Source organism: Lissotriton helveticus, chromosome 9, assembly GCF_964261635.1.
Source record: "Lissotriton helveticus chromosome 9, aLisHel1.1, whole genome shotgun sequence".
Lineage (NCBI taxonomy): Eukaryota > Metazoa > Chordata > Amphibia > Caudata > Salamandridae > Lissotriton > Lissotriton helveticus.
The window spans coordinates 136,717,633-136,732,492 of record NC_136070.1 but is presented as its reverse complement, the minus strand read 5'-3'; the positions used below and the strand labels follow the sequence as shown (position 1 = coordinate 136,732,492).

The window sequence follows — 14,860 nt, the reverse complement described above, 5'->3', positions numbered from 1 at the left end:
CCCATACCAGACACAACTTGGGGCCGTATACTCCAGGGGGTGTGGAAAGGGAGCAGAAATGCTAGGTTCCAGCAGGTACAATTCTTTATACTGCATAGGGTATACTTGACCCCATGGAGAGTCCGGAAGTATTTCCGGGCCCAGGATGCGGCATGCCCTAGATGTATGGCACCCGCGGTGGAACTGGGGCATATGTTGTGGACTTGCCCGAAGATGGGGCAGTACTGGTCTGAGGTAGGGGCGCTCCTTAATGAAGTTACAGACAGACAGGTGGAATATGACATGGCGACTTGTCTGCTGCTATGGTTTCCCCACACGGCTAAAACAAAGATTACCAGTAAGTTAATTCACTTGGGCCTGATCTTAGCACAAAGAGAAATTACCTGGCATTGGAAGTCGAGGGAGGACCCTCCCAGTGGGAGATGGAAAACAGAATTGTGTAAGTGGGCCAGCAGTGAAAGTACTGTTAGACTGCGGCAAGCAGCCCGCACAGCGAATGAGAAAAGTTTAGAGGCGGCACGAGCGTGGGAGGTGATGGTACAGGCTCTAAGGGATTCCCAAGAGGAAAGTGAAGACTAATGGGGGTGAAGGCTGAATTGTGTTCCATGTGAGGAGGCTGTTGTTGTGTATTGATCCGTTAGGTCTTGTCTATTGAGCATTGTAATTTCTGCCTGCACCATGCCCACACCAATAGCAGCAGGGGGGAGGGATCTGAGGGGTTTGTTGGGGGTTCTGATGAAGACACGTAAGATAACTGACTGTATAAGATATCATATGTTGATACATGTGCTGTTTAACCAATAACATTTGTTAAAAAAAAAAAGTATTATTATTATCTGATGTGTTTTTGATAATACAAAAGTTATTTTTACATAACCTTGTGTGGAGTTCCTTTTGTGGTGTGCCTAGGATGTTGTTGCTGTTGTGTGCGTGCGCAAATGCTTTACACATTGCCTCCGGGATAAGCCTGTCTGCTTGTGCTAAGCTACCAAGGGGGTGAGCAGGGGTTATCTTGGCGTGTGACTCCCTTGCCCTGACTAGAATGGTGGTTTCTGCCTGGCTTTGGCGTAAACCTTAGCCAACCAGAAATGCCAGTTCTAACAGTATTATATTAACGATTTTTCAGCCCTGGTAGAAACAATTAGTGGGATTCATCAGGATGGAAAACAGTCATGTTTTATGGCATAGATGGTGAAAGAACGGGCCTGGTATAAAGCAATGAAAAAAGGACAAACATTCACTGCTTCTTTGTTACTCAAGAATGCTGGATGCAGGGCCCTAAACACTCATTAATCCCTAATTGCAAGAGAGCCTCAATTTATTTAATATGTCAGCATGTATACATTTATTGATTGATATTTGGTATATTACCAGCTTAGCCACAGATGTGTGAATCAGAGGCGTAGCACCACCCTTCAAGGTACACTGATGGGCCCACCTGATGTATGGTTATTCCTTTTCTATAGCGACATATATCGCTGCAACAATGAGCACTACCCTCACCCGTATCATTAACACCTCCATCACCTCCCGCATTCTCTGAAGACATGCCATGGTCAACGCCCTCCTCAAGAATCCATCGGCTGACTCGTACCAACTGAGAAACGTCTGTACGATCTCCCTGGTCCTCTATGCAGCCAAAATGATAGAGAAGGCCATCAACAAGCAACTTACAACTCACCTCGAATTACACCGCCTGCTGGACAACACTCAATCAGCATTCAGAAAAAAACACAGCACCGAAACCACCCTCATTGCCACCGACGGCATCCGGACCTTTCTAGGCTGAGGAGAGACAGTGGCACTCATCCTGCTCAGTCTCTCTATGGCATTTGACACGGTCTCCTGCAACATACTCATCAGAAGACTCCATGAGATCAGCATCCAAGGACCTGCACTGATATGGATCTGCTCCTTCTTCTGGAGAAGAACGAAAAAACATAGACTGCCATCCTTCACATTGGAGTCCAAGGCCCAGATGTAGGTAATTCTAATTTACCGATTCATAAATACCGAATTTTACCGATTCGGTATTTATGAATCGGTAAATTAGAAGGTGAGAGATGTAGGTAAAAGTTAAGTTTCAATTACCGAATTGGTAACATTCGGTATTTACCGATTCGGTAAATACCGAATCGATATTGGCCATTGATTCCTATGGGCCTTGAAGCCCATAGGAATCGGTAAATACCGAATCGGTAAATACCAAATCCTGCAAGGGTGCAGGGGGTGTCACTTTGACACCCCCTAGCACCCCAAATACAGGCATGTTAGCCATGTGGCACACAGACATGCCCTAAGGGCATGTCTGTGTGTCGCAAGGCACAGGTGTGCATGCACAGATGTGCATGCACACCTGCATTCGGTATTTTACCACCCAATAGGATTGGGTGGTGAAATACAGACTCTGAAGGGCCAGTGGCACTCTCAGGAGTGTCACCTACATGTGGAATTACCGAATCGGTAAAATTACCGATTCGGTATTTTACAGAATCGTTACATTTACTGAATCGGTAAATTTACAGATTCTGTAAAATGCTGGCCCCTACATGCCGAATCCTAAATACCGGTCGGTAACGGCCGAATTCGGCCGTTACCGACCGGTATTTCCTCTCCTACATCTGGCCCTATGAACCTTATCTGAGGCATCCCCCAGGGATCGTCCCTCAGCTCTACCCTTTTCAACATCTACATAACACCACTTGCCAATATCATCCATTCCCAAAGCATCAACATCATCTCCTACGCCAACGACACCTAGCTCATCCTTTCCCTAATGGCCAACACTAACACTACCAGAACCAGCTGGTGTGAGGAAGTTATAGCTAGAACCGTGTGTTTATGAACCGTGTGATTTTATGAGACAGACTCTCTTCAGCAATAATGGTAAAACTTTTTTCTTTTTTTTCTTTTTTTCATTTTTTTGAATTGTACAAAATTATATAGAAATGGATGACATAAAAGAAAATTAATTACATTTAAATCAATTCATACAAAGTCAACAATATATACAATTCCAGATGATAGACGGAGACGTTGACTCAGGCAGTGCGGCAGATGTCTACAACGCGCGTTTCGGCATACATGCCTTCATCAGGTAGCCGTCCACTACTCTATAAAACATACAATATAAATGTAAATAATACAATACAAACGCCTGTCTGGAGAAATAACATATTAATCAATGCAGGTATTCACTACTAAAAAAAATAACATATATATGTATACACTTGCACTATTTGAGACCTGATACATTATGAAATTGATTGATATTTTAAACCTTCTAAATCCTAATACATCGCCTCACTGAAATGAATTTATCGAAACAAATAGAAAAAAACAATTTTTACATAAATATATACATCCCTTCCCTTTATGGGATCGCGTGTGTGTCTCTTGTCCCAAACAAATTCATGGGAGCATTTTTAACTAATTGATGGTTCATGATTTACCAGAGGAAAAAACCGTCACAGGAGCTCCAAGCGGCTGCCCGACATACCGAATATGTAACTCTCGGCGTTTATTATCGAACATTTTTCACCCAGCCTTTTAAGATTCAGGTAATAACCATGAATCCCCTATAACGAATTGCAATTAGTTTGTTAGAAGATATTATATCCCGAAACTGTATATACAGCTAACAACAAGTAATTTTTTAGATTTGAAATTCGATCTTTATGACTTGCCCCAGTGTCCTTGAATCCATCATTTAGACATTGCTGCCCACATGGGACTTCGAATTGTAAGTAATGCACGCTGTGATATACATGACTGTAGCAGTTTACTTATCCACAGTAACCCATCATCATGGCTTGCACTCCATCGTTTTGATATAATTCCATTATAATCTATACTGGAGGAGACTCTGAAATCATCATTTATATTGGAAATACGCGGGCCTGTCGTTCTCTATTAATACGAGTGTTATCCTTCCTTATAGTAAGTAATTCGCCCCCAGTCTATCTACCCTAGACAAGCTACTCTAGGTAAAGCCATCAGTAGACAAGGGGCGACGATTACTCACAATATCCAGAGAATAAGTGGGCTACATAGCTACATCTCCGAATAGCAATCGTGTCATACAGACTCATAACGCAGAGAAAGCATAATTGTACATCTCGTAAGTTTTACTGGGTCTGTAGCAATCATTCACTAGCATGAATATCTATAGATTCCTTAGCTTTTACCTTTTCACTATCTACAGGTACTTGATAGATTAGTAGCCATCGATAAAATGCTCAGATCATAGTTGCGATGCATCTTTAAAAACAGGTATCTTCTTTTTCACAGATACTATTAATTCTATACACATGCATAGTCTTGTGTCTCCATCGATTTATTGACTGAGCTGAAACCACAGCATATCATTGTTTATCACCCTCCTCTAGGTAAGAACATCTACTCTTATACACAGCCAGAAACGAATGAAAAGATTTATTTAGTCACAGATTTTTTAGTGTGCCAAAACGACAGGTTGATCTCCCCATAAGCCTGGAGAAACACAATTTTATTAAATTAACCACATTAGGTCATTTTAGATCTTATTGTAAATATATGTACATAGTAACGCAGTGTAATAGGGTATTGCTCTATTTTACATGTACCTAAATGTATATATTTATGTAAAAATTGTTTTTTCTATTTTCTTTGTTTCGATAAATTCATTTCAGTGAAGCGATGTATTAGGATTTAGAAGGTTTAAAATATCAGTCAATTTCATAATGTATCAGGTCTCAAATAGTGCAAGTGTATACATATATATGTTATTTTCTTTAGTAGTGAATACCTGCATTGATTAATGTTATTTCTCCAGACAGGCGTTTGTATTGTATTATTTACATTTATATTGTATGTTTTATAGAGTAGTGGACGGCTACCTGATGAAGGCATGTATGCCGAAACGCGTGTTGTAGACATCTGTCGCACTGCCTGAGTCAACGTCTCCGTCTATCATCTGGAATTGTATATACTGTTGACTTTGTATGAATTGATTTAAATGTAATTAATTTTCTTTTATGTCATCCATTTCTATATAATTTTGTGCAATTCAAAAAAAAGAAAAAAAAGAAAAAAACATGATGTTAGTTAACAAGAATAAATAAATAATTTGATCTATAAAAAAAGTTTTACCATTATTGCGGAAGAGAGCCTGTCTCATAAAATCATATATTCCAGGTACTGAAGGGTATTCTTTAGGATAGTAATTGCTTAAACACACGGTTCTAGCTATAACTTCCTCACACTAGTTTGCATTCCCTATGTTATAGCTAGTCTGTTTATAGGGGTCCCTTGTTTTCTAAATAACTACCAGAACCAGCTACATGACTATGGTAGCAGAATGGATGAGAACCAACTGCCAGAATCTTAACTCCGACAGGATGGAAGTACTGGCCTTTGGAATCCAGGCCGCTCTTTGGAATGCCACCTGGTGGGCATGCTAGCTAGGGCAACACCATCCGACCACACCAGAAACCTGGGGATCACTCTGGAGAACAAGCTCAACATGACAGCACAAGTCAGTGTAGATTTCACTGCCGCCTTCCACATCCTATGCATGCTCTGAAAGATCTTTTAACAGCTGCCACATAACACCAGCTGAACTGTCCCACAGGCACTCATCACTAGCAGACTCAACTATGGCTATACACTCTATGCCGGAATCTCCAGGCAGCTCAAACACAGACTCCAGACCATCCAGAACACCGCTGCAGCACCCACATCTCACCTCACCTAAGAGAGCTCCACTGGCTCCCCACCAAAAGACACAGCCGATTCACGCACACATACAAAGCCTTGCACAACACTAGACCAGCATACCTGAACAGCTGAATACACTTCCACCAGCGAACTAGACACCTCCGCTCAGATTCACTCTCACTCACATACCCTCCGCATTCACAAAAGCATAGCAGAGGGAACGCTTTGTCATACTTCACACCCAAAACTTGAAATAAACTCCCTTCGTACATCAGAGCCTCTTCCTCACTTCTTGAGTTTCACAAGAAATTGAAGAGCTGGCTATTCGAAAAACCCTATAGCCACCTCTCGCCTATCCTCCTGCTCAAGAGCCTGGATACCTTCACAGGCGATTAGCGCAGTCTATAAACCGTCATAACATAACTTTTAATCAGATAATGTCCTAGACCTTCATTATGAGCGGCCTCCAAATACCGATTTGGCTGCGAACTGGAACTTGTGCTGCAATTGGAATTACATGTAAAGCAGTATTTTTGTGTGCACAATTACCCTCGATTTTGCTGGGGAAGAAATAACTAGAACGGAAATAGAGCAATTTGTTCCAAGAAAAATTCATTCTGAGACTTTGAGAATGGTATGCCGCAATAGAGGCATAAAGACCAACATTCAATGGTGTTCCCCATTCCATAACCTTAGAATGGTGTAGTAATTCTGCATTCACAATACCCTTGGTGTTGGTAATTCTGAGTGTAGTATGAGCCTAATACATGCAATGTGGGTCTCAGTGCTCATTGAGGTGAATAATAACAATTGTATTCACCTGGGATTTCAGTTCGTAGGGTACACAGATGTGTTGACCCCTATAAATATCCTACCAGAAATAAATACTTGTTTTCCTCACCAGAATCGAAGACTTTGAAACAGCGTTGAAGAAGCTAGTGAGTTTCTGTGCCACAGAAAAGAGGTCGTTTGAAAGAGTTCATGGATTATGTAAGTTAGAAAATACAGGTACTTGGATATTAGTGTATACCTCACTTCAGGGGTACAGATGCATTCTTGGAGCATGTGAATATTTCAATGCTAGTACATTAGTGAGGATAGAAACCCCTTGTCATACGTCTGATTTAAGTGGTCTAATGTTGCTCCATGTGGGAAACTAAGTCGCATATAGAGAGGTGGTGACTGGCCTCTTAATTTCTTAATTTAATAATGGCACTGTTGTCATGGGGGGGGGGAGACATGAATATTTTTAAGTTCATGTTTGCAAACTGTCTCTTTTAATAAATGCCTCTCAATGCAGTGATATATATTCTCATATACGAAGTTGAAACACCTCTGCATGATAAATAAGTACACTTTTTTTTATTGTGAAGTCATTAACATATTTTCCTATGGTGTTTGTTACACAGTTCACGTGGCAGACATTTTCAGAGCTTGGCTTGTGCATGGGCTCTGAGAGCCCAGGCAGACTCTCGGCTCTGCTTTCCCTCTTAATTTGTTGTCTTGCCCACTTCTAGTTAAGAATAGACATTGGTTGACGGGTAGGTTGTGGTAACCAGGATGATGAGTTCTTCTTTTAAAGAACATATGAAGTCACTAAAGGACCAGTTGGCCACTTTAGTTGGCTGGCGTGTGATGGATGTAGATTGAATATATGCCAACATCTTAACACTTAGGAATCCGTATCAGAGATAATTAATGATGACACCTTCATTATGGCTAGTACTTAACTTATTTTTTCACAGATCCTTCCTATTAAGCTTGAAACCATTATGGCCCATGTTTATGGTCTTAAATATGCCTATTCTAATGAGCGGTGTCCGGTTCACATCTTTATTTTAGCACAGGAAACAAGAGAACCATTGCTTAACTCGTTATGTTGTGCCTCGCTTAACATATCTTGGTGCTCATTCACTTTAAAAGCTATGGTGGTTCCACTGCTGAAAAAACCCGTATTTTCCGCCTTTTTTCCTTCTAAGATCTTGGAAAAAGAAGTTACTATCTAAATTTTTGCCTTTATGGAAAATAGTAGCAGCTTATATTCTATGCGGGCTGGCTTTTGCCCGCTTCATGGATCTGAGATGGCCATATTAGCTGTCACAAATAACATCTGCATGATCCTGGACAAGAGAGGTAGTGCCACACTAGTACTACTAGACCTCAGTGTAACCTTCGTCTTTCACCAGCAGTCACACTCTATTGGCCATCGAGACAAGGGATTTGACTGGCTTTCCTCCTTTTTGGAAGGTCGCTCCCAATCAATCCCCTTTATTCCATTCACTTCTCAACCACACCTACTGGTGCACTAGATACAGAAGGCTCTTCACTGAGCCTGACTCGTTTTAATATTAATCTCACTCCTTTGGCTGGCCTGATTCGTGACTTTGGTCTTTCTCTCGTTTTTGTATGCGTACGACACAAAGATTGTGTTTTGCTTTGCAGTCTTCCTCTTCAGTTCGCAATTTCCATGTCTATCAGCCATGGCTTTCTAAAGTGGAAAAAACTCACTTAAGTTGAACAGAGGCAAAACTGAATGGCTGCTGTTTGGTTGGGCCTCTCTCACATGGTCCTCTTCTTCATGGCCTTCTGAACTGGGTGATGCTCCTTACCCGAAAGACACTGCTAAGAATCTAGGCATTATCTTAGATGTGTCTTTGACTTTTGTGAAGCAAATCAATGCCCTTAGTTTTTCGTTTATCTAACCACATATAGGGCCAGATGTAGGTAATTTTATTTTACCACTTCTTAAATACCGAATCATACCGATTCGGTATTTAAGAAGTGGTAAAATAGAGGGGGGGAGATGTAGGTATTTCAGATTCGGTAAATACCGAATCGTTAAGATTCGGTATTTACCGATTCTGTAAATACCGATTCAGTAATGCCCATTCATTCCTATGGGCATTGAAGCCCATAGGAATGAATGGGCATTACCGAATCGGTATTTACAGATTCAGTAAATACCGATTTCAGCAAGGGTGCAGGGGGTGTCACTTTGACACCCTCTAGCACCCCAAATACAGGCATTTGTGCCATGTGGCACACAGACATGCCCTAAGGGCATGTCTGTGTGTCACATGGCACAGGTGTGCATGCACAGATGTGCATGCACACCTGGATTCGGTATTTTACCACCCAATTGGATTGGGTGGTAAAATACCGAATTCTGAAGGCCTGTAGCACTGTGAACAGTGCTACCTACATCTGGGTTTTACCAAATCGGTAAAATTACCGATTCGGTATTTTACAGATTCGGTAAATTTACAGAATCTGTAAAATATTGGCCCCTACATCTCGAAAACCAATTACCGGTTGGTAACGGCCGAAATCGGCCGTTACCGACCGGTATTTGGCGACCTACATCTGGCCCTCAGTTTGCAAGACAACAGTGTTACTTCTGCCCGCACTCGTTGGTTGATGATCCATGCCATTGTTCTTTCACACATTGACTATTGTAACTCTCTTTACATTGGCCTTCCCGCAGGTCTCCTATATTAAATACAATTGATCTAAAGCCTAACGACCAGGCTTCTCGAGGGTCTTCTATCACACTGTTTCATTTCTCCACATCTCAAAGCACTTCTTTGGCTGCCTGTAGAACAGTGAATGACACTCCAGGTCTTATGCGTCCATCACAGAGCTCTACATAAACGGGGTCCAATCATCATTCAATCAATAATTATTCAGTATATCCCTAGGCAAAGATTATGCTTTGTTGGTGCATCATTACAGGCAGTAGTGCCCTTAAAGTATCAATTTTGAATGGGAGGAAGAGTTTTCACTTATTAGGTTCCCAAGTTGGGCCAACCCATTCCAATGATTTTGCTGGTTGGCTGTCAAGTCTGCATGGCGATGAAGAAGAGTTTGGACTTGAGTTGACATAGAATATACTAATGTCTAACCCCAGTACAGAAATACGAATGTTTCCTTTGAATGGGAAAAAACAAAATACCTGCAACCAACACAAAGACATAAAACTACAAAATTTCTCAAAAATAATGTGAAAAGAGAGGACATAAAGCCATGTTTTTCAAAGTAGGGGATAGAGAGTAAATACCAGCGGCTAACACAGGAAATAAGAATACGTGCTTATATAAAATAAGGGAATAATGAAAAATATAGGTGACGAGTAGAGGGGAATATACATAGAAGTTGCTGTACTTACGGTGTCCTGAGCAAAGATGTTGTTCATCCAATTGGTGAAGGTCTTTTTCTGTACAGACATGCGCTGCTCTTGCAGGTTCTTGATATGACCCTCATGGTACTCATCACTCATGGTGAAATGTCTTTGTTCCTTCCCCTACCCTGAAAACAACAGATTGATATTTGACATTTAGGCCCTCTCGTTGTTTGCAGCACTCTCTGCCCTGGGACCCACGTTCTAGAACTGTAACCAAGACTAGTTCTTAATAAGTTCTCCACATAGGTCAATAACTGTTCCCTAATTTTTTTTTTGTTTAAATCTGTTTTATTAGAGGTTTCATAAACAAAGTAGACATTCACATTTGTCATTCCATATTACTACATTTCCTCTGTGTGAATATACGATACAATGCATGTAATCATATAATACCTGCTCTTGCTTAACTACTGCCTGCTTATTGCGTTTACCAATAGCTCTTGAGGACTCTGCATAACACTCTCGTTCTTCATTAGTGTCCCATGCTGAGCTCAGGTCTACGCCAGTGCCCTGTTGGTGTGTGTATATCCAAGCATCTATGTGATGGTCTACTAACTAGGGAGGCAGGTAATACTGTGTGTGACAAAGAAAAACAAACAGGTGGCAATATAACATGATTGGAGCGACACCCGTTTCCCCACCCAGCGTGTTTAGTTACTACTTATGTTCTGGAACGCATAGGCGCGCATGCAAATGTGTTCAGCAGCCCCTGTGTCTGCGACGGTGCTATGTTCGGCCTGGAATTTTTTTCAAGATTATGTCCCAGTAGCCTGCAATTGGGATCTTGCGGAGTCCCACTGTGTCTTCCCTGTGCAATGCTACACTTTCAATAGCTGATCCCTAATTGAATGCAGTGGTTCGTGTGATTTGTGGTGTGCTCACATAAACCAAAGGCACGGTGCCCGATTCACAAAGGGTCTCCGCACTCATGGCAGATGCCCTGAAATCGTGGGGGGGTCTCCGCAATCAAGGCGGAATCTCCGTAATGAGAATTCTCACTGCGGAGATTCCGCTTGTGTGCAAAAACTCCGCCACTACGGCGGGGCATCTGCCACAAGTGCAGAGGGCCTTTGTGAATCATGCCCATTCTCTGTTACCCTTTAAAAATTTGAATAGTTGTTGTTGGAGTGTGCGCTGACCCTACATTTGGGAACACTAAACCACCAAAGATTGGAAGATAATGGAGAAAGTAAGTTGGAATGTGGCTGAATACCAACAAAAGCCTGAAAGAAGCAATATTATTATGGGAAACTATATTTGAAATATGAGAACACAGTCCTGGGCACATGTGATGAGGATATGACTATGGTATTACCGTCTCGTATAGTTCAAATTTCTGCGGTCGACACCAGTGTGTTGTTCATGATGCAACAACAAAAGAACAACCAGCCGGTTGTACTTTTGTTGTTGCATCCAGGACTGTGTACTCATTATTGGTGTGGGTTCTTTGACTCACACACTCACGGGGGTTACAAGGTATTTCCCCCAACCTGGCAGCACCGTGCGCACACTCCCAGCATAGTTAACATAACGCAAACAACTCTGAGCGCCAATCTTCCTGTTTTTACCAAAAAACCCTACATCAAGATAGTATATTTGAAATATGCTATAGAAAAAGCTACATGTAAATATTTCAGATGTGCAAAGTGCTGCATGTCGATTTAAGATTACTTCGGAGTTCTGGCAGAAATTAAATAGTTTAATGTTTGAAATTGGAAGTTGCTACCCGATAGGGTAGGGTATCCATGTTCAATATTCTTCAACCACTACCCCTGTTCTGAGTTCAATTGGTCAGGAGTTCTGTTTTCAAAATAGTCCTAAACCATATGTTATGGGTGTCTTATGGGTGTCGCTACTCCGAGGAGTGTCCCGGCGCTTTCTGACCCATAGCTGAAACAGAAGGAAAAAATGGAAAGGAAACAGACCTATCATTGATTGTAGAGCCAGGTTTTCAAACCTTTTCTGAAGGCCAACAGGTTCTGAGTGCAATAGTTGGATTCAGATTTCGAGGTATATTTAAGGGAATACCAGAATCTGAGCCCTTATACAGCTAGTCATCTCCCAGTGTAGTTATCCTTTGGAAAGATCGTGGGCTAGTCACATGGGCTGTCTGATGGTAGTCTCTGGTTTGGATTAAATGATGTATAATTTTCTACAGGTATTTACTGTTTCTGCCCCTGTATGCTGTATCAGTGGTGCACAACACATTACAGATAATCCTGAGACAAAACGGGAAGGGTGGATTGCCATTGTTATTGGCACTGGTAATTAATTACTCTAGGCTACAATCCAGTCCACCTTAATTGTTGCCCACCTGACACAAGAAACAGCTGTATGCAAATCAGCCTTCGTCTTGCTCCAAAGGGAACAGTCGAGCCGAACTGCTAAGCCAGATCCTGTCTAGGCAGTTACACAAGCAACCCCAAACTGGGACATACATAAACTATTTTCAGCTCTGGATGGAAGCAATAGTGAACAATGCACGGGCACTGATTCCAATGCAAACAATTCTCAAGTTTCAATAACCTGAACATTTTATAGCAAGCATAGGCACTGGAAGTAAGGGCATGGGGAGAGGGGCTGCAGCACCCCCAAATGCTGATGCTGGAGTTCAGAAGGTCAATGAGCAATAGAGATGCCTTTAAATATGGGGCCATAGTAGCATTAAAGTAATGCAGCACGATGTCGCAGCTATTTGGCTGTGCTGCGTTGTGTTACTTCACAAGCACAGGGATATGTCATATTTACAACAATATGACGTATCCCTGAGCTCTCCCCTGCACTGGTGCACAATTGGCTGCCATCCCTCTCCCTCTCCCTCTCCACATATCTGTAGATCCAGGAATCTGAAGGGTGGATAAAGAGCTCCTGGAGGTAGAACTACTTTAGGCACTCCTGGGCAGGCTAATATGTCCTAAGAGTAAGAGAGGAAAGGGAGACGTACTTATGGATGAGATGTATCTCAAGGTGTTTACGACACACTCGTTGCCTCATTCTGAGTTCAAAAATGGGGGTTATTAATTCTGCACCCCCAAAGTTAACAAGACAGGAGTCCTACTAGCTCAGGATTGTGGGATTAGCAGGAATTCTGTGGTAAACCCTGAATTACCAGGGGAATCTGTAATTTTGGATCTAATTCGCTGGGCTATCCTTCATTTTTCCCCCATCAATGCACTGCAGGTCTGCACTACATTAGCTGACTGCTTGAATCTTGAAGGATTACAGGCCCAGTGAGGGACTCCGGGGCACTCGTTAAAAGGCCCACGAGTGGGCCTTGTGAGCAGTGCAACCGCCCCAACAGCCTATGATTAAGAATTGTTTATTATGAATGTGTTTTTAGTAAAAACCATAAGACATAATGTGATAAAAAGAAGAAAACTATTTTTGATAAAAATCAATAATGAAATAAGATAAAAAAGAAAGGAAATGTTTTGATAAAATAAAAAGAATAATGAGATGATTTTCGCTGTCACTGTTTTACTTTAAAAGCTAACTGATGAAGTATATGAACAATGTCAAATGGTAAAGTATAATGGTCTATGAGGGAAAAATATATATTGTTGTGTACATTTATTCCCCTCTTTTCCCTGACCTAGAGTAGATTTGGAGGGGGTCCCCTAACTTTTGCTTGAGGTTGTCAGCGTTTTACAAGATTTTAGTGTGATAAAAGAGCTGTGGTCCTAGTTGAGATCTAGTTGAGACTTTCTAGATCTGTGACCATAATATCTGTTTATTAAGTACTTCTATGTAGTATCAGCTGAGTGGTAAAACACTGAAGTCACTTTGAAAATTATATTACAGAATTGTGAGGTAGCACAACTATTCTCACTGTTGCCACAACGCCCACATAGTAATTCTCTCAAATTGTACCTTAAACTGTACTTTGCCCCCAATTTCCTAACTTCCTTTGAAAGGCAAGAAATTCCAAAGGTGGAAACCCACCACACCCTACTCCCTTACCTGGCCTTGCCGTTCCCTTATCAAGGGGTCGATTAACCATTGAAAATATGGTGATTACAAAGCAGGCTCATCCTAAGTGAAAATAAAAATGTTATTTACCCTGCAAGCATTTGTTCATGTCATGTTGAGATTCACATGCTGTGCATTCTCCAACCATCTAGTGTTAGCTTGGACGACTGCAACTTGTTTTTGTTCGAAGAAGTCTTTTCGAGCAACAAGCTTTGGTGACTCCACCTATCATAGGTAATGCGCATGGGCATCAGCTCCATAGTTAAACTGGTTTTTCGTGTGGAGGGCGAAGATATAGATGGCTCCACTGCAGGCGGGTAGGTAGATATTGAGCCCTGTATCAGTGACAGTGACAGCCGGCTTCTCTCCACTACAAGCAGGTAGGTAGATCTGAGCACTGCATCAGTGTCAGTGATAGTCAGCTTCTCTCCACTGCAGGCGGGTAGGTAGATATTTAGCGCCGCATCAGTGACAGTGACAGCCGGCTTCTCTCCACTGCAGGTAGGTAAGTAGGTAGATATTTAGCGCTGCATCAGTGACAGTGACAGCCGGCTTCTCTCCACTGCAGGTAGGTAGGTAGATCTGAGCACTGCATCAATGTCAGTGATAGCGGCTTCTCTCCACTGCAGGCGGGTAGGTAGATATTTAGCGCTGCATCAGTGACAGTGACAGCCGGCTTCTCTCCACTGCAGGTAGGTAGGTAGATCTGAGCACTGCATCAATGTCAGTGATAGCGGCTTCTCTCCACTGCAGGTGGGTAGGTAGATATTTAGCGCTGCATCAGTGACAGTGACAGCCGGCTTCTCTCCACTGCAGGTAGGTAGGTAGATCTGAGCACTGCATCAATGTCAGTGATAGCGGCTTCTCTCCACTGCAGGCGGGTAGGTAGATATTTAGCGCTGCATCAGTGACAGTGACAGCCGGCTTCTCTCCACTGCAGGTAGGTAGGTAGATCTGAGCACTGCATCAATGTCAGTGATAGCGGCTTCTCTCCACTGCAGGTGGGTAGGTAGA

At 42.2% G+C, this 14,860-nt stretch overlaps 1 protein-coding gene across 2 annotated transcripts in view; it reads right to left on the bottom strand.

Annotated features, from left to right (window-relative positions):
- SPTBN5 (spectrin beta, non-erythrocytic 5) overlaps positions 1-14,860 on the bottom strand; it is a 2,054,098-nt gene that overhangs the window by 1,995,392 nt on the left and 43,846 nt on the right. For both annotated transcript variants that reach the window (XM_078659643.1, XM_078659644.1), the window contains exon 2: positions 9,863-10,002. In XM_078659643.1, the coding sequence (XP_078515769.1) occupies positions 9,863-9,973 (111 nt within the window). In that variant the 5' untranslated portion in view covers positions 9,974-10,002. The remainder of the gene's footprint in view (positions 1-9,862; positions 10,003-14,860) is intronic.